The sequence below is a fragment of the Neofelis nebulosa genome, chromosome 11, assembly GCF_028018385.1.
Source record: "Neofelis nebulosa isolate mNeoNeb1 chromosome 11, mNeoNeb1.pri, whole genome shotgun sequence".
In the NCBI taxonomy this organism is placed as follows: domain Eukaryota; kingdom Metazoa; phylum Chordata; class Mammalia; order Carnivora; family Felidae; genus Neofelis; species Neofelis nebulosa.
This window is the reverse complement of record NC_080792.1, coordinates 66,542,962-66,569,530: the sequence shown is the minus strand read 5'-3', so window position 1 is coordinate 66,569,530 and position 26,569 is coordinate 66,542,962. Positions and strand designations below refer to the sequence as shown.

The following is a 26,569-nucleotide window of genomic DNA, read 5'->3' as shown; positions in this document are numbered from 1 at the left end:
AGAGGGGAGTACTATAAAAATGTAATTCTAAAAAATTACACAAATTACCCTAGAGTGAACAAAAAATTATGAAATAGCATTTTAGTAAATATCCCAGTGAAATTTTAGGCCCTAGAGCCATTGCCTGACCTTTTCTCTTTTGCAGCCGACCGCTGTCCTCCGTACCTACCCCCGGGTCCCGGGTCCTACACTTCCGGTGAGCCTCCCAGGGCGTCGGAGCGGAAGCGGCGGCGGCGGCTTCGGCGGCTTCGGCGGCTGTGAGCTGAGAGGGTCGGCGGGCTCCCATCCTAACGTTCTCTGGGTGAAGCGGCATCTGCCAGGCAGAGGTGTCCACCATGGTGAGTGTGGCCTGTCAGGGTCTGGGAGCTGGGGCTGGGGCCTGGAGCCAGGGGCCGAGGCCGGGCCCGGCGGGGCGGACAGAAACGGCCACGGAGATGCCGAGTCACCCCCGCCGGGCGAGTGCCGGACCCTTGACCACGATCGGCCTCAGCTTATCTCCGGTAGTCCTGGGCATGGTTCGAATTCCCTCTCAGTTGGACTTGAACTCCTTCAGGGTGAAAACTCTTCTACGTTTGTGTCCACTCACGGGTCTTATAAGTGCTATACAGGTGACAGGTTTCCATTCCGCCAAATTAATTGAAAGGTTGTTTGGGCGTGAGGAGCAGAGTCAGCCCCCCTAGGGAGAATGCTTGGGAACCATTCCGGTGGGCCGGAACACTCAGCCCTTGAGCCAGTTCCTCAAGCGCAGTACCTCTTGGTCTTGGCTGGGTTGTAATGATCCCTTCAGCTATGTAAGTGATTCAGTGGATAACAACAGTAGTAGCTAATTTTTGCCGGCGCTTTTTCTCTTAAACTTCTTTCAACACCCACAGTCCCTTATTACACCTTATCCCATTTAATCCCTACTATGCCCTTGGAGACAAGGACGATTAGTATGATTTTAACCATGAAAAAAACAAGGTTTAAAGAAGTAGGTAGTTTACTGGTAGTCAAAAAAGCGGGTAGTGGAAATTTGAGGCCAAGTCTGTCTGGATGCAATGCTGAGTCTCATTACCTTTGTACAGCATTGCCTCAGTGTCATTTGCTTATTTTAGCAAAAATAATGACTACTAGGTTTTGTCCCAAGTATTCATTGTTGAATCATGTTTCCATTCTCAAGTTCATCCTCATCCACTTAAAGACCCTGAATACCTGATAGGTCTAGGCAGTATACTAGACATTGAGATTATGAAGGAAAGTAGGACTTGGGGTAGGGAGCAGCAGAGAGGGGCAGAAGGTCAGGTTCATGGGTGGATTGAAGGCAGATTGTTAAGGGTGTTAAATACTTCGTGGGGATTTTCTGACTTAATGAGGAACAAAAGCAAAGAGAAAAAATGCCTTGGATGGGGTGGTGTAGTGAAAGCCTCAGGGAAGCCCCACTCCACTGCTCTACCTTCACATGTGCTATGCTTCTGGCCAAGACTTTGTTGAACAGAGTTCTGCTTAAAGGAAGGAGAGACAAAGGTTTGAAAACTACTATGCTAAAGCCCCAGGGATTGAAGAGCCATTTGAGATTTTAAGCAGTAACTTGCTGTGTTTGCATTTTAAGAAGACTGCAGATTCATCTTGCTAATTTTGATTTTGGAATTGCTAGTAAACTACCTAATCAGGCTTTGTCTCTACTTGATGTGTATTTGGAATCAAGTCAAGAAATATTTGTCTATTGTGAAATATTTTTTAAAACTTGTAAAAACCACATAAATTTACCATCTTAACTGTTTTAAAGCATAGATTCTGTAGTGTTAAGTATATTCACATTGTCGTGTATTGGATCTCCAGAAGTTTTTCATCTTGCAAAACTGAAACTCTACCCATTAAACAACAATTCCCCCTATTTCCCCTCACTTACCCCCTGGCAACCAACATTTTAATTCTTGTCTCTATGAATTTGATGGCTCTAGAGACCTCCTATAAGTGAAATCATATAACATTTGTCTTTTTGTGACTGGCTTATTTCACTTGAGCATAAAGTCCTCAAGGTTCATCCACGTTGTAGTATGTGATAAAGTTTTCTCCCTTTTAAAGGCTGAATCATATTCTATTATATGGGTGTACTACATTTTGTTTATCCATTCATCTGTTGATGGACACTTGGATTGTTTCTATCCCTTAGCTATTATGAATAATGTCGCTATGAGCATGCGAACATCATACAAATATCTTTTCAAGACCCTGCCTTCAATTCTTTTGGGTTTATGCCCTATAGTGCAATTTTATATTTGGTTGGGGGGACTCATGGCAATTGCAATACTTTGAGAAGACTCCAAATTGCTGTGTAAAATGTTTTCTAAGCCTCACCATAGTCCACAAGTTAAGAGCTGGGATATTAACTTCGGTGGCACAATATCTTGGCTCTACTTATTAGCAGGAGGGACTACCATGGCATAACACCATGAGAGCACATTGGAGGGGCATCAGTCCAAACCCTGGGCAAAGCAGGGAAGGTTCCTGGAACCAGGAAAGGATGGTCATGGAAGCCAGGGGAAAGGGATGGGGTGCAAACGCTGGGTGCCTGCTCTTCCTGTTGTCTGGAATGCCATTCCCTGTTTTTTACCTGGCTCCCTCCTGGCACTCAAGTCTTTGCAGAGTCCCTTCCTGACCACCCATTTAAAATAGCATTCTCAGGAGCTCTTTTCCTTACCCCGTCTTGTCCTTAGAGCATTTATTAGTATCAGACGTGGAAACATTTTCTCTTACTCGATTCCCTTGTCTTGAATGTCAGCTCCTCCAGGGGCAGATGTTGTACCTGTTTTGTTAGTGAGCAAACATCATTAGAGTGTTTTGCTAGTGCTTAGTTCAGAGCCTGGCAGATAGTGGGCACTCAATAGATGTTTTGGCAGAGGCATCTAGGTGGCTCAGTCGGTTCAGCATCTGACTTCAGTTCAGGTCATGCATGATCTCACGGTTTGTGAGTTCGAGCCCACATTGGGTGAGCTCAAGCCCTGCTCCAGGATCTGCACTCTCTCCCTCTCTCTCTCTGCACCTTGGGGGATTCTGTCTGTGTCTCTCTCTCTCTCTCTCTCTCTCGCTCTCGCTCTCTACCCCTTGCTCACTCGGGCACTCAGATAGATAGATTTCTTTAAATTAACAAGAAGAGGGCAAGTGTTTCTGTTGGAGAAACCAGGTGTGGCCGGTATAGGAGATTGTAAGGGCTGTCAGTAGCCAGTCCCTGAGGTGTATGTGAGATCTGGCCTGGATCCTTGGGGAGCGGAGGCATGGGAGACTGAAAGAAGTTAATGACAGGCTTGACGTGGCCAATCATATATTTTAGTAAGATTTAGTAAGAAAGCAGTAGACTCTAGATTGGAGGGATGATCCTGGGCATGGCAGAATGTGTAGAAACAGATTTGAGATTCACTGTGCCACCGGGAAGTGCTTCAGGCAGACTGCTCTGGTCCATCAGGATTGCCCTGCATCTTGCCCTTTATACAGGTGCAGCAGCATCAACTACCCTGACCTGTTTGGGCTTTTGACGTGAAGAGATGTACCTTTGTTCTGTTCTAACTCCAGTCTCTCTTTCCTTCCTTGTAGTTCTCCTTCAACATGTTTGACCACCCGATTCCCCGGGTCTTCCAGAACCGCTTCTCCACGCAGTACCGCTGCTTCTCCGTGTCCATGCTCGCAGGGCCTAATGACAGGTCAGATGTGGAGAAAGGAGGGAAGAGTATGTGCTCGTTTTTATTTTGAATAGTAACCTTTCCTGCCCTCAGCCTACAGTGCTTGCAGTCTTCAGGAGCCCTTGTTTTGCATGTGTAACCAGAAGCTAGTTACAGTGAGAGTCTTGCTTGCCCCAGACTTCCTAAGGGGGGCCTGGGGTGGAAGGGAGAGTTCTAATTATGATTAGATTTATGGCTAATAGCTATCTGGTTCCCGCAATAAATTACAGCAAGTAAAATTCCTTATGAACGATTATTATGAAATTCTGGCTACTTTACAAGTATCGTGTAGTACGTTTTAAAGATATGACAGCAACTAAATTTTGGCTTTTGTGCTGCCTTTTTAATTTTTACTTTCTTAATGTTTCTTAAATGTTCTTTCCACAGTAATTATGCCGCCCTCAGCCCTCGATCAACTCAGTAAGTATTTTCTCCATGACCTGGGAACTGAGGTCATTTAAATATGGACATCAGAAACTTGCGCACATGTTCTTCAGTATGTCCAGACATAGGCAACCTTCATTGTGTCTGGATGGGAAGTGTCCCTGGAGGTTGCATACTGGCTGGACTGCTGGGCCCACGGATGGATGCCTGGTGAGGTGATGGCCGATGGCGGCCAGCTGTCCAGTTGGGGGCCAGTGAGTACTCAGCTCTAGATTTCTCCCCTATGAAGGAGGCTCTCTACTCTCCTGACACCGACCACCCCCCACCTCCACACACACACACACTTTATCCAGATCCCATCAGGACAAGGAAAGTTTGAACACAGTGCTTTTCACCCTGCGGAGCCAGCTGACTCTGTTGGCTGGGTTCACTAGGTTTTTCCCTAAAGGAGGCTGTCAGCTCCCAAGAGAATGCTGTGCATAGGCTTCTCACCTCCTCCCCAAACATGTTTCTTCAGTTCCAGGCCCAAATTTCTAGCCCTGTCTGCCCCACTGCATCGACAGCGCGTTATCTTCTGCCCCAGAACCTGCCGCTCTCATCAGGTTCTGTCTCTTATAGCAGGAGCCAGAAAGTCCCAAGGGTTGTGAGTGACCACACTTCCTCTTTCCTCAACCTCTCATCCCCTGAGAACAACCCATGGAGACACCTCATGCCCCTGACTACAGGCACAGTCACTGCTTTTTGAGATTCAGTGGTGTTTCTGGTGTGAATTCCTCCCATCCGAGGGAGGACAGTGGAGGTCACCAAAGCACAGGTCCACACTTGGTATCTGCTACATGTGGGACAGCACTGTAGAGAAGGGGTGCAGCCTGGCCTGGCTATAGACTAGTGACTTGGCCTCTGAACTTCAGTGTTCTCATCTTTAAACAGGGACACATGGCACCTGTCCATCAGAGCTGCTATGTGGCAGGAGTGCCTCCTCTAGATGGTGCCCTGTGGCGTGTGTATAAACAGCCCAAACCCATGTGACGCCAGTCAGAAAACAGGAGGTGGCCTTTAGCCAGCATCGCTTAACCAATGCCAGCAGTGGCAGTGGCCACACACAGCGGAGGCCTTGAATTCTGGCATTTGCTTAGCCAGTGGGTAGATAGAGCACCCTGGGGTTCATAGCCCTCAGGCTGTTATCATAGAGGAGGGAACAAGGCCCCCCCAGAGAGTCTGCCCTTCTATTTGAGCTGACCCAGGAGCTGAGTGCCAGGAGTGACCTTTGGTACAAGTGTCTAAGAAGTGACTTGGATTGGGACAGTAGAGTTTACATCAGTGTTCAGATCTTTTAAGTCTTGGAAGAAATTTTGTCTAAATGAAATCTTACAGGGAGTCTTAATTTATAAAAGTGTCACTACTCAATTTGGAGGAGGTGAGGAAGTGCAGAGGGCTCAGAGCCTCAAGGCACTTCTCTAAATCAGGAAATGCACTTTGAAAACTACTAGACTGAGGAACACAGGGGTTTCCTCCAACGACAAGAATCTTGGATCCTTGGCTACAGCCTGATCTACTTCACCCTGACTGACCATGGTTCTGCTTCACAACTCCACAGCTGAGAGGTGCCCTGGGGACAGAGGGCCTGGCCTCTGGGCCCTTGGCCATTGTACTCCAGCATCCAAGGCACCCTTGGTGATTGGGGGGGGGGGGGTACCCACACCCACTGCTGCCACTTCTGAAGGCTCTTCTCCCTCATCTGTGGCTTCCTGCCCAAGCTTCTTACTTGATCTGCATCACCAGAATCCTAGGCAGAGTCTGCCATACCTCCTGGTGCTGAATGGAACTTTTGTTGCCATGTTTAAACTGACAGGCCGAAGTGGGCTTTAGCGGTTAAGCCAGGTCAACCTGGGCCAGCAGCCTGGGTTGAATCCCAGCATGGTCACTCCTAGGCTGTGTGATCCTGGGCTTCTTGCTGACCGGGCATGTTAGTTCCCCATAGATGAAAAGGGTAATGATTGTCCCTACCTCACTGTTCTGGGAAGAGTAAGCAAGAGCCTGGCACGTGGCAAACACTGTTGCTTGTCACTGCATCAGTCTGTTGCAGAGCCCTCCGCCAAGTCCCCAACTCTTGGGTTCTCCTGCTTCACATTGCCTGCACCTCCTACACTTCTGAGTCAGCCTGCCAATGGTCCTGTTTGCCTGCCTCTGGCCATCCATGGGGCCTCAATTTGGGACCACTAGAGTGAGGGGATGGACAGACTGTGTGGTGACCTTGCAGAGAGCCACATTGCTGAATGCTTCCACCCTGCATAGTGTCTGGCCCATCCTTTCTCCTCCTGACCACATTCACACCCTGTCCAGGTGCCCCAGCCTCACCCAATTGCCAGCCATTCCCAAACTGGCTGGGTTTCATGCCTTTGTTCAGGCTGCTTCCTCTCTGGCATTCCCTCCCTGGCTGGCCTGCCCATGACTCTCACAGAGCACTGCAACATCTAGGTGTACATGTTTATTTCTTTTCCACCCTTCTTTTTTTTTTTTTTTAAATATATGAAATTTATTGTCAAATTGGTTTCCATACAACGCCCAGTGCTCATCCCAAAAGATGCCCTCTTCAATACCCATCACCTAACCTCCCCTCCTCCCTCCCACCCACCCCCATCAACCCTCAGTTTGTTCTCAGTTTTGTTTTTTTTTTTTATTTTTTTTTTTAACGTTTTATTTATTTTTGAGACAGAGAGAGACAGAGCATGAACGGGGGAGGGACAGAGAGAGAGAGGGAGACACAGAATTGGAAGCAGGCTCCAGGCTCTGAGCCATCAGCCCAGAGCCCGACGCAGGGCTCGAACTCACGGACTGTGAGATTGTGACCTGAGCTGAAGTCGGACGCTTAACTGACTGAGCCACCCAGGCTCCCCTGTTCTCAGTTTTTTGTGTTTTTTTTTTTTAATTTTTTTATTTTTTTTATTTTTGAGACAGAGAGAGACAGAGCATGAACGGGGGAGGGTCAGAGAGAGGGAGACACAGAGTCTGAAACAGGCTCCTGAGCTGTCAGCACAGAGCCCGACATGGGGCTCGAACTCACGGACCGCGAGATCATGACCTAAGCCGAAGTCGGCCGCTTAACCGACTGAGCCACCCAGACGCGCCCCCTGTTCTCAGTTTTTAAGAGTCTCTTATGCTTTGGCTCTCTCCCACTCTAACCTCTTTTTTTTTTTTTTTTTTCCTTTTCCTCCCCCATGTGTTTCTGTTAAGTTTCTCAGGATCCACATAAGAGTGAAAACATATGGTATCTGTCTTTCTCTGTATGGCTTATTTCACTTAGCATCACACTGTCCAGTTCCATCCACGTTGCTACAAAGGGCCATATTTCATTCTTTCTCATTGCCACATAGTACTCCATTGTGTATATAAACCACAATTTCTTTATCCATTTATCAGTTGATGGACATATAGGCTCTTTTCCACCCTTCTAACTAGAAACCCTTGCAGGCATGGATTTTGTCCAGCACATGGGTGGCAATGAAATTATTTATGAATAAATGAGTTAACGTATCACTTTTTAAAATTGGGGTTTCAGAAAACTTCAAGTGTGAGCCGGTACTGTGTACCTGGGTCACCAAACATTCCTGAGCTCTGGGCCAAGTGATATGTCAGGGGAGCATGGGGTCTACTGGGTGGGTAGGCACCCAGGGGCCTAAGCACCATGTGGGTTTGAGTGCCTGCTCTGGGGAGCACCCAGGGAGGCTGATTTTCAGAGGAGCACATTCAGAGAGTAGAACTCCCTCACCGAAGCTCTGCCTCAGCCTCTTTCTCCTCTTTAGGCCGACTCAACATTACCTACCCCATGCTGTTCAAACTGACCAACAAGAACTCAGACCGCATGACGCACTGTGGTGTGCTGGAGTTTGTGGCCGACGAGGGCATCTGCTACCTCCCACACTGGGTGAGTGGGACTGTGCCAGTCTCTGAGAGTCTGAGAGTCTCAGGTTGGGGCTTTGAAGTAGGGAGGGCCCCCAGCACGTGGGAGAGCCTCGCCCCTGGAACAATGACATGGCTAATAGAGAAGGGTTTCGGAACAAGGTTCTGCATGCTGGGGGGTGACCTTTCTTTGACAGTAGACCAACTGGTAGCCTAGAAACCACAGCCACCTGTTTACCTGCCATTTCCTAGGCAAGGCTTTTGCGAAAATAATGAAGCAGGAGTATTTTTTTTTTTTTAATTTTTTTTTTTTTTCAACGTTTTTTATTTATTTTTGGGACAGAGAGAGACAGAGCATGAACAGGGGAGGGGCAGAGAGAGAGGGAGACACAGAATCGGAAACAGGCTCCAGGCTCCGAGCCATCGGCCCAGAGCCTGACGCGGGGCTCGAACTCACGGACCGCGAGATCGTGACCTGGCTGAAGTCGGACGCTTAACCGACTGCGCCACCCAGGCGCCCCAAAGCAGGAGTATTTTTGAAGTGGTCTGTGTACAGAATTTTAGGTTTCTATTTTGATTTATTTTTTTTAATGTTCATTTATTTTAAGAGCACAAGCGGAGGAGGAACAGAGAGGGGGAGAGAGAGAGAGAGAGAGAGAGACAGAGAGAGAGAATCCCAAGCAGACTCTGCACTGTCAGCACAAAACCCAATGCAAGGCTGGAACTCAAAAAACATGCATGATCTGAGCTGAAATCAAGAGTTGGATGTTTAACTGACTGAGCCACTAGGGCACCCCTGGAATTTTAGGTTTTTATACATTTGCTCCCCAAGTCTAATTTCTCCCCCAGTTTTGTCACATCATCGTGTGTGTGTTTAGATATTTATCTGTAACTGAGTCTTTCCAAAGTGTATCACTTCCTTGCCATAAAAACAAAGTCTCTTTTTTGCACTCAAACTTTCTCTTGAGCCTGGGTCCTTCCTTAATGGTAGGCCCGGCCAGCCTCTTCCCCACGGGATCCCTGCACTCCCATCACACCTGCTTCCTGGTCCCTCCTGTGTTGTTTCCCAGCCTCTGTCCCAAAGGAGCTCTTACTCACGCCTCAAAGCCCAGACTCAATTTGCTTCCTTGCTCAGTTGCCCTTCCCAACACTTGCCACTTGGTACCTTATTGTCCTGTAGGTCTGCAGGTGCCCCTCCTGGGCAGGAGGACTTGTCCCACTCATCGGATAGAGTGATGTGGGTGGCTGAAGTGTTGCACACTGACAACTTCTCAGGGCCACTCTGGATCCTCAGAGCTACTCTGGGACCCATGTGTAGAGGTAAAAGAGGAGGTGGTACCACTGGGGTACACTGTACCTCCAAAGTTCTCTCTCCAACCCACAGACTTGGTGGCCCCTTGTCCAATCTCCCAGGATGCTTTGGACCAGAAAACTAATTGGATCCTTTTTGCCAGGAAATATCATATTCCCTGGGAAGCTTCTTTAGATAGCATAGACCTGCCTCTTCCTGGGCTGGCCTTCCAGCTCTTGGCCAGAGCAGATGATTGCCTAGGGGTTTCCAGTTGCTGCTGCAGAGCTGGCCTAAGGATCTTTTGACCCTCAGCGGTACGTGAGCAGGTGCTTTCTGTTAGGTGCTCTGTCCCACCCAGAGCTCCCAGGCCTCTTCAGGACAAGTCAGCCTGGAGCAGATGCTGGCCTTTCTTCTAGCACCTGAGGCCTCATCTGCTGGCCTAGATCGAGATCTCCGCCCAGGACCACTGGGAGTGCGTGGAAGCCTGCTGCCTTGTGCCTGTCCTACTATGTGTACTACATTTGTTGGAGCGACCACACCAGCCTGAAGAGTGTCCTTCAATGAGAGTGTGTCAGGACCTCTACAGGCCCACAGGGCCCTGCTCACCCTCTGGCTTCACTCATGACCTCTGCCCTCCTTGGCCCTGGCCTACCTCCCTCTTACCTGTATCTTGTCCTTGGACTGTTAGAGTTACCTCCTAACCGCCTCTGTGAGCCACAGTGCTGGTCCGTCAGTGCTGCCTGGGTGAAGTGTTCTTGAAGGGATGTGATGCCTGGGACTGGCTCCAGGGCAGCCCAGTGTGGGATGGGGTCAGGGAGTGGGGTGTTGAATGAGGAGCCGAGGTTAGCTGTGACCTGTTGAACCCAGGGATGGGTGTGTAAAGGCTCACTCATATGGTTCTCACTGCGCTTTTTTTTTTAAGGTTTTTTTTTGTTTTTTGGGGTTTGTTTGGTTTTGGTTTTTGGCTTTTTTTTTTTTCTTTTTTTTTTTTTTTTAAAGCTACACCCAACATGGGGCTCAAACTAAACCTCCAGATCAAAAGTTGCATGCCCTACTGACTGAGCCAGCCAGGTGCCCCTGGTTCTCTCTGAGCCTGGGTGGCTCAGTCGGTTGAATGTCCAACTTCGGTTCAGGTCATGATCTCGTGGTCTGTGAGTTCAAGCCTGGCATTGGGCTCTGTGCTGACAGCTCAGAGCCTGGAGTCTGTTTCAGATTCTGTGTCTCCCTCTCTCTCTTTGCCCCTCTCTTGCTCGTGCTGTCTCTCTTGCTCTCAAAAATAAGTAAAACATAAAAAAAAAAAAAATTGTTGGGGCGCCTGGGTGGCGCAGTCGGTTAAGCGTCCGACTTCAGCCAGGTCACGATCTCACGGTCCGTGAGTTCGAGCCCCGCGTCAGGCTCTGGGCTGATGGCTCGGAGCCTGGAGCCTGTTTCCGATTCTGTGTCTCCCTCTCTCTCTGCCCCTCCCCCGTTCATGCTCTGTCTCTCTCTGTCCCAAAAATAAATAAAAAACGTTGAAAAAAAATTTTTTTTAAAAAAAAATTGTTTTTTAAATAAATAAAATTTAAAAAAAAAGGAAGTTTAAAATAAAAAAGCAAAAAACCACTCCCAAGACATGCAGGGTTCCTCATTCCTGGCCCACCCTCCTTGTCTCAGACCCTTGAGTGTCAGCCTTATGGTCTCTTGACTTCCTGCACACCAGGTACTCAGAAGTCTTTGTTCTTTCTGCCTTGTTCCTCATCCAGCACCCACCACACAGGGTGGTTTCATAGAAGTATGAAGTTATCTTGTCAGTTTTATGTGGCCCCCTGTAGCAGACACTCTGGGGACTTGTCACCACCCTGCGCCTGCCTCAGCTATATGGCCATTCCATGTGAGGTAAGCCCACGTGGTGCCATCATTATCCTACTCCCTTTGCAGCCGTGTTTGCCCCAAGGCCTTGTAAGTTGTGTGTGAGACAACTCAAAGGTATGGAGGGGTGAGCTTCCCTGGGGAAACACTGTCCCTAGGAGACCTGGAGCTAGTGGCCTTTCCTTCTAGGGGACCATCTTTTCTTAGAGGCTGACGGAGACACATTGCTGGCTGCAGGCACCTAGGTAGTACCCCAAGACCTCCTTCTTTTCACGCCTTTGACTCACTTGCTGGTTGGCTTTACCTTCTTTCCTAACATCAAATCGCAATTAAATTACATGTCCCCAAGTCCTCATCTCCGGCTCCTCTTCCAGGGACCCAAGGAAGAGCCATCAGAATGCCAGACTTTGGCCTGCTGAGTGTGTGGTTAGATGATGCTCATGCTGGCCACTTGATTTCCAGGAGCCTCATGTAGCTTTCTTCTTCTTTTAGATGATGCAGAATTTGCTGTTGGAAGAAGGGGGCTTGGTCCAGGTGGAGAGTGTCAACCTTCAAGTAGCCACGTACTCCAAATTCCAGCCTCAGAGCCCTGACTTCCTGGACATCACCAACCCCAAAGCAGTGTATCCTTTTGAGATAAGGGTTCTTCTGGACAAGGGAGGGGTGTGCTGGCAGTCTGTAAAAAGCGAGCTCTTTGTTGAGCATGTGCCTACTTTAGGGACCACACATTTGTTTCTGATTGGAGTTGTGGTTTGAGAATAATGGTGTTTAGCCAGCATGTCCACCCTGGTCTGGACCTGGGCTTGGGCCTGGACAAGCACACGCGGCACTCTCTGGGCCTCTTCTGGACACTCTCCAGACACTTCCTTGAGAGCAAAGTGGAACCCTTCCTCCAGGTAGACTGGGGCACCTGGCACAAAGCTCAGTGTATTTGGTGGAAGGAGGCTGGCTGGTTTGCCTCTAAGGCCCAAACCCTCACGGGCCCCTCGTGCCCCACCTCAACCATGAATGCTACTCAGCCTCACCTTTTACCCAGGGTTAATGCTTTTCACTCCAAACCATTGGGGAGCAGTGACACAGTACATTTTTCTGTAAGCAAGAGAAAAGAAAAGGTTTTAGGTTTTAGTGGTTTTTGATAATTCTCTGAATGTGAGCCAGACATGGGTGTTGATCATTTAAGAAACAACTGGTGTGGGCAAGGAGCATGCTGTGTGTGGTCTGTGGTCTAGACCTCTAGATTGGAGGCCCTGGCTTGCTTGTTGAGATCTTGTTATAGGGCAACCACTCCACTATCTGTTTTTAAAAGGCTCGATAAAACACAGTTGAACAATACAGACAGGTAGGTAGTTTTAAAAAAACAAACAAAAAAAAACTGCTTCTACCCTCCCTACTTGCACACTGTCCCCAACCCCAACCCAGGAGCAAGCTGATGTCAGCTACATCCTGGACGTGTGGGCTGTGAGTCTCTTGCTGACTATGTCTGGACCAGCGTATTGAGTTCCCTATGACTTGGTCCTGGACATGGTGTGGGCTTGGGGAGCTGTGCTCGCCACACTCATTGTTGGAGGCTTCCCGTTTTACAGGCAGGGTGACATACTGTGACATGTCTGCTCACCTGATGCCTCAGAGCACTTCCTTGAAGGTGCTTGTCTGGTGATCAGTGCCCAGGAGTGTCTGCCTCGATGACCACGCCCCCTTTTGATCTTCTCTGGATTTTCATGTGTGTTGCAGTGCAGACTTTCCAGATTGTTTTCAGAGGCTGTTTCTATCCGCATGGTTAACTTGTTAGTTCATGGAGAAAGAGTGTCAGTTTCGTCAGCGGAGAGGCAGTCTGGTGCTCCTGGGTCTGGCTGACAGGCAGGATAAAGGTGCTCTTAGTAAAGGCAGACTCAGCACAGAGCCAAGAAGGTTGGGCACATAGAGCTGTGATGCAGAAACCCAGTGGGCTGGCTCTGACAGCTGGGCTGGAGCTAAGGGAAGGGCACCCCAACAGCATGGCATTTTATGCAAGGGAGCGAAGACAGTGTACACAGAATGCCCTTTCACAAAGCTGTTCTCATCTTGAAAGGCTGTCTGACCAAGAGAAGGGATCCTGGACAGGCTGAGTCTTCTCCCCTCAAGTCAGACTCTTGAGAGCCTTGCCTGGTATGCCATGTCACAGTGCTAGGTTCTGGAGGAGTGTCGTATGTTTGCCCATTCTATTTAAAGTAATTCTCTGAATTGACAAGGATGATATGGTTAAAGTATTCCGTGTGATTAGGCATAACTCCCTTGCCTGGGCATTTGGGTTATTCAGTTTTAGAGAAATTATTATTATTTGCAGTTATAAAAAGGGTTTACAGCTTCCCTTTCCCTCTTTAATTTTTATTTTTTTAGTTTTTATTTTAGAACATACTGCCCTAAAGTTGGGTTACCACCCAAAAGATAGAAGAACAAGTGTCAGAACATCTTTGATTTTTGATGAACTTTTGAGGGGGCCTATTTATGATTCATTCAGTCTTTTTTTCTTCCATGCTCCCATAGGATTTTTAAGATCAACTTGTTGAGTGTAATTTACATACAATAAAATGCCCAGTTTGGTCAGTTGACCAACGTGAACACCCATGTACCCAGAACACTTCCATCTTCCCAAAAGGTCTGCTGTGCCCTTGCCTGCCCCTCCTCACCTGATATCCAGCTCTAGGAACCTCTCTGCTGCTTCCCACCCCTCAGAGAGCTGCCTTTCTTGAGGGAACACTTTGTGGCAGGTTCTTTCCCTCAGCAGTGTTGGTGAAATTCATCCACCTAATGAGTTCACCCTCTCTTATTGCTGAGTAATATCTCACTGTATCAAAGCTGTGTGTTTTAGCACCAGCCCAGTATATGCCTGTCTGGTATACTTTATGACAGTGATCATCTAAACCTTTATAGAACTGGTTTCAGATTTAAGGTACCCATCTTGCCATGTTGCCTTAACAGTGTGTGTCTGCAGATTAGAAAACGCATTAAGAAATTTTGCCTGCCTGACCACAGGGGATGTGATTGCCATCAACTACAATGAGAAGGTGAGTGTCTCAACCACGGGGCCAATAGGGCCCAGAGCCAAGGTCAGCGTAGGTCACATCTGAAGACTTGCAGTGTCCATTCTGATGTTTGAATGGGGGGTAGGGGGAGGGATCTTTCTTTCTTTCTTTTTTTAAAAATATTTTTATTTATTTTTGAGAGAGAGAGATAGCACAAGCGGGGCAGGGGCAGAGAGGGAGGGAGACACAGAATCCAAAGCAGGTTCCAGGCTCTTAGCTGTCAGCACAGATCCTGACCCGGGGCTCAAACCTATGAGTCATGAGATCATGGCCTGAGCTGAAGTCAGTTGCTTAACCGACTGAGCCATCCATGGGTCCCCATTTTTTTTTAAGTTTATTTATTTATTTTGAGACAGAGAGTATGTGGAGCATATACACACGAATGGGGGAGGGGTTGAGTGGGAGAGAGAGAATCCCAAGCAGGCTTCCTGCTGTCAGGCTGTCAGCACAGAATGAATGGAGGTTCTTTTTAGGCAGGGTATGCATGGCTTTTATCAGGATTGCTACCTACTCTTTGCTTTTTAAAATCCTCATGCGTTCATGTTTAAACCCCTGTAGTAATTCATTCAGCAGCTCTGTTTTGAGGATTGATTGCATTTACAGGTGAATGAGCTTAGCATTATTAATCATAGTCTATATCCCATGGGGCCGAGGGTACTGATTGTGCCTCCATTAGAACCTCTCCACTGCACCTATGATCTGAGCTAATCCCTTTGCTGGTCTGTGGGGACACAGAAACAAAGTAGCCTGGGTCCTTGTCCTTGTGATTCCCTCCCTTGGATGGGCCCTCAAGGAGCTGGCCCTGCAGGGTGCTCCAAGAGCTCTGGGGCACAGGGGAAGCAGAACCTGGCTTTGCCTGGGGACATTGTCACCTGACACCCAAGCAGAGACAAGAAAAGCAGATATAGACCCTTAAGGAAATCAGTATTGGCATTTTCAGATGCAAACATAAAGTACTTATGTGTAAAATGTTCAAAGATATTTTTAAAAACAGAATCATAAAATTTAGCAATCAATAAGACTACCAAAAATAACCAGGAGGGTTTGAAAAACAGTCAAAGAGTTAAATAACAGCTGACAAAGAATTAATGAAATGAAAGCTAAATCTGGAGAAATGCTTTAGAATTCTACACGGAGGGGCACCTGGGAGGCTCAGTCGTCCGATTCTTGGTTTCGGCTCAGGTCATGATCTCATGGTTTGTGAGTTCGAGCCCCACACTGATAGTGTGGAACCTGCTTGGGATTCTCTCTCTCTGCCTCTCCCCTGCTCACTCTCTCTGTCTCTCTCTGTCTCTCTCTCTCAAAAATAAATAAGATTAAAAAAAATTTCTACACAAGAGATCAAGGCAATGAGCATAGGGGAGACTGAATTATTGGGTACACTGAGAGAGTCACACACACTGTGAAAATCCCAGCAGGAGAGAATGATGGAGCCACAATATTGTGAAGAGATAATAAATGAAATTGTTTTAGAACTGGCTTTCAGCCCAAAGTAACAGGGAGTATAGTATATATCAAACAGGGTGAGTTGCATATACCAAATAAGCAGAGAGAAGGTACTTAGAAAAGAACGGTAAATAGTAAGCCTTTGAACAGCAACTGTTACAGCCAAAAATAGCAGAATACAGTTTGCCCTTGAAGAATATGGGGTTAGGGTCACCAAACCCACAAATAACTTTTTAGTCCCCAAAATTTAACTACTAATAGACTACTGTTGGCTGGAAGCCTTACCAAGAACATAAACAGTCGATTAACACATATAGTTCATGTTATATATATCGTGGAGCTGGACAAAAGAAAATGTTGTTAAAAGAGTCACAAGGAGGGGTGCCTGGGTGGCTCAGTTGGTTGAGCATCTGATTTTGGCTCAGGTCATGATCTCATGGTTCACGAGTTCCAGCCCCTATTCAGGCTCTGTGTTGACAGCTTGGAGCCTGGAACCTACTTCAGATTCTTTTCTTTTTTTTTTTTTTTTTTTTTAACCTACTTCAGATTCTATGTGTCTCTCCCTCTGCCCCTCCCACGCTCACACTCTGTGTGTGTCTCTCTCTCCCCAAAATAATAAATAAACATGAAAAAAATTTAAAAAAAGAAGTCACAAGGAAGAGAATATACATTTAAGGTATTGTACTGTAAAACTGCATGTAAGTGGACCAGCGGCAGTTCAAACCCATGTTGTTCAAGGAGCAACTGTATCTTCAGAGGCTGACAGAAAGTAACCGTCACCAAAATCTTTAAAGAATGCAGGCAAAATCAAAATATTTTCAGATAAACCAAATCCCAGAGAGTTTATTTACTAATGGAACTTCAAAAGCATGTGCTTCAGGAATAAGCATTCTCCTAGAAGGAAAGACCAGCATGCCAGAAGGAATGGTGAACAAATAAACTAGCAAATATGAAGTAAATCTTGGTAAATGTCTCCACATAAAGCAGTAATAACGTTTGAGAGCCTTGAGCAAGAACATCTAAAATATTAGAAAAGAATAAGCCTGAAGAGTTGTTCAGAGTGAAAGTGTCTGCAACCCAAGAAAAAGTTCAATCAGTAAAACTAACTGGGAACTCCACATACATGTTGAACGTTTAAGAATAATACAGAACACTAGAAATTGTCACGGAAGTATAGGAAGTATACCTCACGCAATATATTCTAGCATTTCTATGGTGCTCCTTCTAAGATTTTTCTTTCCCAGCTCTGGTTGCAACATAGTTGGTATTATGGTCCACTAATTCCTTGTGACCTGCAGTTTGAAAGCAGTACTGTAGCAAAATGAGAACATGTTCCTCCGGAGACAGGGGTGCATGTACAGATTTCATAGCAGTTTTGGTAGTAGTGTGGTGCTGGCAAACCCATTGGAGTCAGCCCAGATTTTGACTGGAGAAATTGCGTTACATCCGTACAGTAGCATGCATTCATTTCTGTTCATCTTTTTTTTTTCTCCCATTTTTTTTAACGTTTATTTTTGAGAGAGACAGAGTTTGAGTGGGAGAGGGGCAGAGAGAGAGGGAGATGCAGAATCTGAAGCAGGCTCCAGGCTCTGAGCTAGCAGCACAGAGCCTGATGTGGGGCTTGAACTCATGAACCATTGAGATGATGATCTGAGCCCAAGTTGGCCACTTAACTGACTGATCCACTGTGGCGCCCCTGTTCATTTTCTATTAAATAATGAGGAAACTTTTAAAAACAGACTGGGCACACGAAGCCTTCTCACTTTACTTTGGGGACCCTCCCCCTAATCTTGAGGCTTTTGTTTAATGGTGGGACTCTCCAGACTGTTCTTTGTAAAAGCAAGACATACTCAGGTAAACAGAAAACCAGAAACGATGCATGAAAAAGCAGATTCTGCCACTTTTTGTTCTTACCCTTCTGAATGTTTGTTTGTTTTTTGTTCATGTTTATTTATTATTGAGAGCCAGAGAGAGACAGAGCATGAGCAGGGGAGGGGCAGAGAGAGGGGGAGACACAGAATCTGAAGCAGGCTCCAGGCTCTGAGCCGTCAGCACAGAGCCCAACACAAGGCTTGAACCCACAAACCGCGAAATCATGACCTGAACCGAAGTCAGCCGCCCAACTGACTGAGCCACCCAGGCACCCCGCTTCTGGATGTTTTGATACACATTTTTGACACACTTGAGATCATCTTGGACATACAGCAATATGACTTTTTTTTAACTTCTCCCATTGACTGCATGGTATTCTGCTGGCGACTATAATTTCCATATATGTGAACAAATATTATTCATTTGGCCAATTTATTGGTAGGTATTTTGAGAATGCACTATTATTAGCAATGTTGGAGTGAACATTCTCAGAATTTTCTCTTTGGGTATTTAGCTAATTATTTGCTTAGAATAAATTCCTAGAAGTGAACTTCCTGGGATAAAGGTTGTGTCTTTTGCAATTTGATGCATAACTACCTTGTCTGATTTGAACCGCTTATGGGCATCAAAGCAGCCTTCCCCCACAAAGGCAGCCCCCTTGTCATAGCAAGAAGTGCATCTGGGGGAGGGGGTCATGGAGGTGAATGATGTGTCTGCGAGCCTAGTAGGGAGCCACAGTAACATGAATGACGACAGCCCCCAATGCTGCCACGAACTGTGAAACTGATTTTTGGTTTTTTCCTACAGATTTATGAACTGCGGGTGATGGAGACCAAGCCTGACAAAGCCGTGTCCATCATTGAGTGTGACATGAACGTGAGTACCTTTGCTGCTTACAAGTGCGCTTGGGGTGAAGGAAGATGGGCAGTTGATGGCCCCTGCAGGCCAGTTCCCCTCGAGGGTGTCATGTAGCCCCTGGGACTGTTTGGGTGAAAGAGGAGGAAGATGATACCAGAACATTATAAGGAGGCTGCTGACCTTATGATCCTTCTTAGACCAAGAGAACTGGCAGAGTTGTAGCCAGTTCTGAGATGGCTGCACCCACCAGCATCTTAGACATGCTAAAGAAGGAATATTCTTTTTTTTTTTTAATGTTTATTTTTGAGAGAGTGTGAGCAGGGGAGGGGCAGAGAGAGAAGGAGACAGAAGATCCGAAGTGGGCTCTGTACTGATGGCAGAGAACCCAGTGTGCAGCTTGAATTCATGAACTGTGAGATCATGACCTGAACCCAAGTCGGATGCTTAACCGCACTGAGCCACCCAAGTGCCCCTAAAGAGTGAATATTCTTAAAAGCTGAGGAAACTTGGGGCACCTGAGTGGCTCAGTCAGTTAAACATCTGACTCTTGATTTCAGCTCAGGTCGTGATCTCACAGCTTCATGGGTTCGGGCCCCACGTCAGGCTCTGCACTGTCGGCAGTGTGGAGCCTGCTTGGGATTCTCTCTGCCCCTGCCCCACTTGCACTGTCTTTGTCTCTCTCAAAATAAATAAATACACTTAAAAAATAAAAAGCTGAGAAAACTTAGCTCCTGTGTAGGAAGCAACTACTGGTACACACAACAGCCTAGTAGATCTCCAGGGAATGCTGCCGAGCAAGAGGGGCCAATCCCAAAAGGTTATATTCTGACATATGTTATATGTCCCATGTGTATTACATTCTTGAAACTGGCAAGACTTTAGACTTGGAATACAGAGTAATGGTTCCCAGGAGTTAGGAGAGAAAGCCAGGAGAGAGGCGGGTGTGGTTGTAACAGGACAACTCAAGGGGTCCCTGTGATGTTGGAACAGTCCAGTATCTCAGCTGTGGGGATGGAGACATTGCCCTACACTTGTGATAAAATTGTGAGGCCTTAACATGCACACACCAGTGAGCCAATATAAAACTGGAAAATCTGAACAGGAAGGTGGGATCATGTCACTGTTGCTATCCTGGTGGTGATACTATATGCAATTTTTCTAAAACACTACCATTGGGAAAACTGGGCAAAGCATACAGGGCAACTTTCTGTAGCATTTTTTACAGCCACATGTGAACCGACAGTTGTCTGCATTAAACTAGAAAAGCTAAGGAAGCCTAAGTGTCTCCACATCCCAAAACTACTTTTCTGACACCACAGGTAGACTTCGATGCCCCACTGGGTTACAAGGAGCCTGAAAGACAAGTCCAGCATGAGGAGTCTGCTGTAAGTTGTTTCACCAACATCCCTCCCCAGCTCCAGCACTGTTTGCCCTCTTTGGTAATGGGACTTTTGTGGGAGGGCATCCTGGGTTTGTCCTGACAGCTGATTCTCGTTTGGCCTATGCCGGTGCTGACATGGCCACGTGCCCTGCTCCCGTGGAACAGTGTGTCCCAGCTGTTGGGGTGCAGGGTTGGCAGTAGCAATGAGAGGCCCAAGAGAAAAGCTGGGGTATCCCTGCTGAGAGGCTTATCGCATGATTTCTGTCCCTATCAGGAAGGCGAAGCTGACCACAGCGGCTATGCTGGAGAGCTGGGCTTCCGTGTGAGTACCAGGCCACACATTTAACTTTCTGTAGGCCCACTGTGCCATCTGGGGACCTCCGTAGGGACTGGGGCTCTGGGCATCCGTGTACACACATATCTGGCACTTTATCGGTTACGTGGCACTTTACATCCATTTTCTCCTGGAATCCTCCTAACAGTTCTACAAGGCAGATCCAATTTTTCTTCTTCTTTTTGAAGATTTCTAACTTACCAAAAAGTTAAAATAGGACACACGTATTCTTCTCTTAGATTGACCAGACATGACGACATTTGCTCTATCCCTAATAACATGGCCTCTGTGAAAGGAAGTTGCAGTGTGACCTCCCAGCGCTGCCGCCAGCCAGCCTTCCTGGGAAGAGGTAGAGATGGCTGGTGTGCTGGCACCAGGGTGCTGGGAGGCAGCAGAGGAGATGGACTAGAAAGTAGAGCTGTGGGGCATTGCAACAGAGGCCTTAGCCCACCCCACCCCTGGGGCCCTGAGCTGGGTGGCCCTGCAGAAGCTAGGGCCAGACCTTTCAACCTGTCATTAGCTATTGGCTGCCCCCGTAGAGTGGCTGTGTTTGGGCCAGGAGGCTCCTTTCATCTCACTGTAATCCTCTGAGGAGCTGGGCGGAGAGTTCTCGGCTGTCCATACTCCAGCAGCTGGGGAGTGAGGGCTTCAGTTCTTAAGGGATCTGGACAGCCCACCTCCAACACACATCCCTGCAGCGATCTCTGGGCAAAGGGCATGTGTATGCTCACTAGCTCTTGCGCACTTTCTTGCTCACCTGTCTAGGCCTTTTCCGGCTCTGGAAATAGACTGGATGGGAAGAAGAAAGGTGTAGAGCCCAGTCCCTCCCCAATCAAGCCTGGAGACATTAAAAGGTGGGTCTGTTCTGACTCTGCTCCCGCCTGATGCTTTGTCATCCTACAGGGAGGCTCTGTGCCAGATTCCTGGGGTGGGGCCACCTCACTGGAGCTCTAGAGACCAAGCCTGGACCAAGGAGGCTGGCAGTATTTATGGATGACCCCTGCCTGTTCTCCTCAGTGGGCTGGAGCACCACCAGAGCCACTGTTTCTGGAGGGGTGGGGAGGGGGACAGTGGGTATTGGTGCCCTTCCTCAACTGCCAAGCCTCTCCCACAGCCTCCATTGGTGCTTCCAGTTCTGCCTCCACCTGTTCCCAAGTAGTACCTGATCAGCTTGCTTTCCTGTTTCAGGTCATTCCACTACCTGTTTAGTAATCTCCCTGTTTTCCTATTTTGTGACTTCAAATAATTCAAGTCACATTATGTCAACTTCCCTCAAACAGGAGGCAGGAACTGCCTTACTTAATGTGTTTCTGTTTAGGGGCCCAGAGACTCTTAGAGCAGTTTCCCTGCTCTGGTGGCCTTCATGGAGGTGGCAGGGATATGTCATGTGTGTTAGAGCAGAAGGAGAATGCTGGCAGTGTTTTTACCCAGTCTCTTAAGAGAGCTTAAAGAATTCAGTGTGAATGTAGCCCTTGCAGGCTCTATGAGGCTAGAGGACAGAGATGATGAGGCCCCCAAGCCTCCAGGTGACCCCTCCCTGCAGGCCAGGCCCCAGGTCTACAGGCCTCTTCCCCAGTTGCCTTCAGGTTACTTCAGGAAGGATGCTGGGGAGCACCAGAGGGCTGGCCCAAGGCCAGAGTGGGTACAGCAGTGTACCCCAGAATGAGAGTTGTCGGGAGGACACTTGTATCTTCTGCTTGCCTTCCTCTTGATTGTCAAGAATGAATTTTAGGGGTGCCTAGGTGGCTCGGTCAGTTGAGTGTCCGGCTCTTGATTTTGGCTCAGGTCATGATCTCATGGGTTGTGAGATCGAGCCCTATGCCGGGCTCTGCGCTGACAATGCAGGGCCTGCTTAGGATTCTCTCTCTCCCTCTCTCTCTGCCCTTCCCCTGCTTATGTGCATGCACGTTTTCTCTCTCTCTCTCTCTCTCTCTCTCTCAAAATAAATAAATAAACTTTAAAAAAAACAAGGTATTTTAATGTGGGGTATCTGGTTGGCTCAGTCGGGTAATTGTATGAGTCTTGGTTTGGGCTCAGGTCATGATCTCATGGTTTGTTAGTTTGAGCCCCATGTTAGATTCTGTATGGACAGTATGGAGCTTGCTTGGGATTCTCTCTCCCTCTCTACCCTTGCCCCGCTTGTGTGTGTGTGCTCTCTTTCTTCCACACCCCCCTCTCAAAAAATAAACATTAAAAAAAAATGAATTTTAGGGGCGCCTGGGTGGCGCAGTCGGTTAAGCGTCCGACTTCAGCCAGGTCACGATCTCGCGGTCCGTGAGTTCGAGCCCCGCGTCGGGCTCTGGGCCGATGGCTCGGAGCCTGGAGCCTGTTTCCGATTCTGTGTCTCCCTCATTCTCTGCCCCTCCCCCGTTCATGCTCTGTCTCTCTCTGTCCCAAAAATAAATAAAAAACGTTGAAAAAAAAAAAATTAAAAAAAAAAAAATGAATTTTAATGCTTTTTTCTCTTGAAACTAACACTTCTCCTCCTTGCTCTCCTTCACAGGGGAATTCCCAATTATGAATTTAAACTTGGTAAGATCACTTTCATCAGAAATTCACGTCCACTGGTCAAAAAGGTTGAAGAGGTGAGTTTATTTTACTGGTAAGGAGAAGTTTTATTTGTTAATGATGACTGGAGAGTTCTTTCCATTCTGAACAAGGATGTTTCTGTCATATTTTTCCCCATGCCTAGGGCCCTCCTCTCCCTGGCAGCCTGATTGTCCCATTGAGACCATGCGGGGAGTGTGTAGGCCACAGCTCTGGTGTCACCTGGCAGTGGTGATCGACACAATACCAGCTCACAGAGCCTTGACCAAGTGCCATAGTTAACTATTTAATCCCCAGCCCCGTCCCTTGAGGTGGCTGCCGTGATTGTCTGCATTTTTACACATGTGAGCCTGAAGATGTGTGGAGGTGAGGGCACCTAGGGTTCAGGGACAATTCGTGTTATTTCTAGAACACCAACACTTCAGACCCACCACTCTCCTGGTTCCTTTTCCCTAAGGCTCAGTGTCTTGGGGATCTAGAGTAGGCTAGAGGGCAGATGTTCTGTGAGCCCACTCAGGATCCTGGCTGCAGGGCCATCACCAGCCCCTTGGCCACTGAACTCTTCCCCTCTTCCTGTGGGGTGGTTGGGGATAGAGACCACTACACCGTTTACACACTTCCTACCCCTTTGCATCCCGCCCTGGTCTTAATGTTCCTTGAATTAACACGGTGTTGGGAAACTTCCAGGCTCAGAGGAACCAGTGTGGTTCCCCAATGAGACCTTACCCTCTGATTCCTCCTTGAGTGCCTTTCCAAGCCTTTGCCAGCTACATGCTGGGGCTTGCTGCCTCCAGCTTGGAGGCCTCAGCAGGGCCGTCCTCCAGGCTGACTTGTGACCTGACTGCTGGAGATACAGGAAAGGGAGGGCGGGGCACAGCTGGAGCTGTTTAATCCATAAGTACTGGAGAAGAAATGTGTGGCTGATGATGGGATTGAAGGCACATGCTTAGCGCTACCCCATCCTGAACCCTCAGGAAAGCTGTGGCACAAGGTAATAAGGTAATAAAGACATTGCCAAGAAGAGGAGGCAGCTGCTACAAAACTTTGAAAGCCCCAGAACAGAAGGGGTAACTGACTTCACAGGCCATGGAAGCCACATTCTGAGCTGACTGTGGGGAAAGCCAAGAGGCAGATTGGTGTAGAGAGTAGACCTCTGAAAGGCACCTCTGGAAATGGGGGACAAAGATGGAATGTGTGTCACAAAGAACCGAACCACAGCACCTCCTCTCCCCAACCCCCCGCCACTATCCCCTTAACCTGCTGGGGATGTACCTGCCTGACCCCAGGAGAAAACTGGAGGCTCGTCTTCTGGAAGAGGCATCACGACAGGTCCCGAGGCTGGGGCCATCAGTACAGTGGATAGGACTGAACTAAAAGAGCAAATGAGTAACAGTTTGCATCCTGAATGTTGTCACCCTTGATATCCTTCCCTTGCTTGGCTCACACACTGGCTGCCAGACTTGCTTATTGCAGTTGGAGGAGCTTTTCTGGACAGTCTGATGAACCCTGAGGAATGTGCCAGCCAGCTCACCCCAGAGTGAAGACTGTAGTCAGGAAGTTTCTGCTGCTAACCTCTAAATCAGAAGAGTTCTGAAAAGAGATTAGAGAAACTAAAGGGGCAGGAACCATCAGGGAAGTAATGTCCCCAGACTAAAGGGCACAGAGTTTACAGATTGGAGGGCCCCCTGAGCATCCAACACTGTGAATGAAAATAGCCCCCTATTGAGGCAAAGAAGAGATCCTAAAACTTTCAGAAGGCAGAAAGTGGCTGTACTACAGATTAAGAATGGCATCATTTTAGCAGGACACAGGAAGCTAGGAGATCTTGGAGCAGTGTCTTCAAAATTCTGAGAGGGAACTTTTCTAAAAAGTTCTGTACCCAACTCTTACAGGCTGAACTATATTCCCCCAAGTCCTGTGTTGAAGCTCTAACACCCAGCACCTCAGAATATGACTGTATTTGGAGATAAAGGCTTTTACGGAGGTGATTAAGTTAAAATGAGGCCATTAGGGTGGCCCCCCAACCCAGTCTGACTGGTGACCTTGTAAGAAGAGGAAAGTTAGATGTACAGAGGGAAGACCATGCGTGTGAGGACATTGCAAAAAGACAGACATCTGTAAGCTAAGGAGCAAGCCCTCAGAAGAAACCGAACCTGTCAACACTTTGATCGTGGACTTCCAGTCTCCAGAACCATGAGAAAATAACTATCTGTTGTTTAAGCCACCCAGGCTGTGATATTTTGTTATGGCAGCCCCAGCAATCTAACACCAACCAAACCTATCAGGGAAACATGAGAGTAGAAAAGGCTAATTTCAGATATGTAGGATCTCACAAAAAGGTATTCCTCAAACACCCTTTCTCAGGAAGCATCTGGAGGATGTACCCTACTAAAATGAAGGAATAAAGTAGCAATAAGAAAGCCTTAGGTCCAGGAAATAGGGAGCCCTGAAGACATTCGTAGCACCAAGAAGATGGCCAGTCCAGGTAGGGCAGCTTAAAGGCCCCATGAGATGCACCTGCAAACAGACAAAAACAGCGGGATGCCTGCTGTGATTGAATGTGTGCAGAAGAGAGAAGCCAGACACAGGAACAGCAGGACAAGACAGAAGGCTCTGCAGAAAAGGAAGGCTGATTGGTTTAGCTGTGACTCAACTTGACATGGTTGCCACCACACCAGTACACTCCTGCATGGAGGTCAGGAGGGGCAAGTGCAGGCAGGGGCACGTACTATGGAGTGTGAAATCCTCTTGCACAGATAACGCCTCCAAGTGACTAGCAAATACAAGCTGATGAAAAGATACCTGCTGTTTTCAGGAGTTCAGAAAAAAACAAGCCCTCTTTCTTTTGGTGGGAAAATAGCTTGATTGAATGTTTCTGAGGGCTGGTTAGTGACCATAATATTAAAAGCATTAAAAATAACACACAGTCCTTTTATGGAAGAATAATACTTCTAAAAAAAAAAAAACAAAAAAACAAGAGTTGAGTACAAACACAGTAAGCTGCTCACCACAACTGTTTACAATACCGCAAACCTGGTAGTAACATCCAGTGGTGGAAGACTGCCTCTCCCACATGATGGAATTCTCTGTAGCCTATACGAGAAAAGAAATTCATTGACTTGAGACTCGGGAAGTATAATAGGTCATATATAGTCATATATAATAAAGTGGCTGGAAATATTTTTGGGTGGTGAAATTACAGATGATTCTTCTTTTGGGGTGTATTTTATATTTTTTACATTTTTCCATTTTGAAAATGTGATTCTTCTGCAAAAGGATGTACATTCAACCTGAGAATAAAGGCTGTGGTAGAGGCATAGCTGTGATTCTGTGGTTTTGTTTCTCAATTCAGTAGACTATGATTTGTGTTTCCACTTCAAAGATATTTCTTATTATGTATAATGTGGAAGTGAGGAAAATGGGTGGCTGGCACATGAGTCAACAGAATAAAGCATTTATTCTAAGCCTCCAAGGAGTTTCTGAAAATAGTATTTTATCTTCACACTTAGGATGAAGCTGGAGGCAGATTCGTCGCTTTCTCTGGAGAAGGACAGTCGTTGCGTAAAAAGGGAAGAAAGCCATAAGTTGGGACTGTTGGCTGATTGGAAAATAAAATAATCAATTGCAACATAATGGCTTTTAGTTACTGGCTCTGATGGGATTAGACTGTTGCAGAGGATGCTGTCACTTTGTGTTTTGTTTAGAGTTACCTAAGAATTACTGAGTCTGACCTGGAAGTGGAACAATCAGACTTAGTGGTTGATTTTGGGAAGGAGAAAGCTCACTCTGAGATCCCATAGGCAAGCCTCCTCCTTGCCCCTTCTTGTTTTCAGCCCTTGGGGGTGCTCCCACTGCCTTAGCCAAAGCAGAGTTCCCCAATTCCTGATAAAAACCAATGGAGGGGATTGGGTTGCTCTAACTTGAGGTGTTGTTTCTCTTTTTTCACTTAAT

The 26,569-nt window shown here is 47.3% G+C and overlaps 1 protein-coding gene across 2 annotated transcripts; it reads left to right on the top strand.

The window, feature by feature from the left end:
- Positions 1-182: 182 nt before the first annotated feature.
- On the top strand, positions 183-26,251 carry UFD1 (ubiquitin recognition factor in ER associated degradation 1). Of its 2 annotated transcripts, none has more exons than XM_058692986.1 (12): positions 183-338; positions 3,571-3,703; positions 4,083-4,115; positions 7,883-8,004; positions 11,611-11,741; positions 14,090-14,162; positions 18,306-18,374; positions 19,676-19,741; positions 20,012-20,059; positions 20,837-20,925; positions 22,575-22,656; positions 26,128-26,251. In XM_058692986.1, exons 1-12 carry the CDS (start codon positions 336-338, stop codon positions 26,200-26,202), a joined length of 924 nt encoding a protein of 307 aa, XP_058548969.1. In that variant the 5' UTR covers positions 183-335; the 3' UTR covers positions 26,203-26,251. The 2 variants fall into 2 exon arrangements, with proteins under 2 accessions (XP_058548969.1, XP_058548970.1); XM_058692987.1 differs by lacking the exon at positions 26,128-26,251 and adding an exon at positions 22,764-25,935.
- The last annotated feature ends 318 nt before the right edge of the window (positions 26,252-26,569 follow it).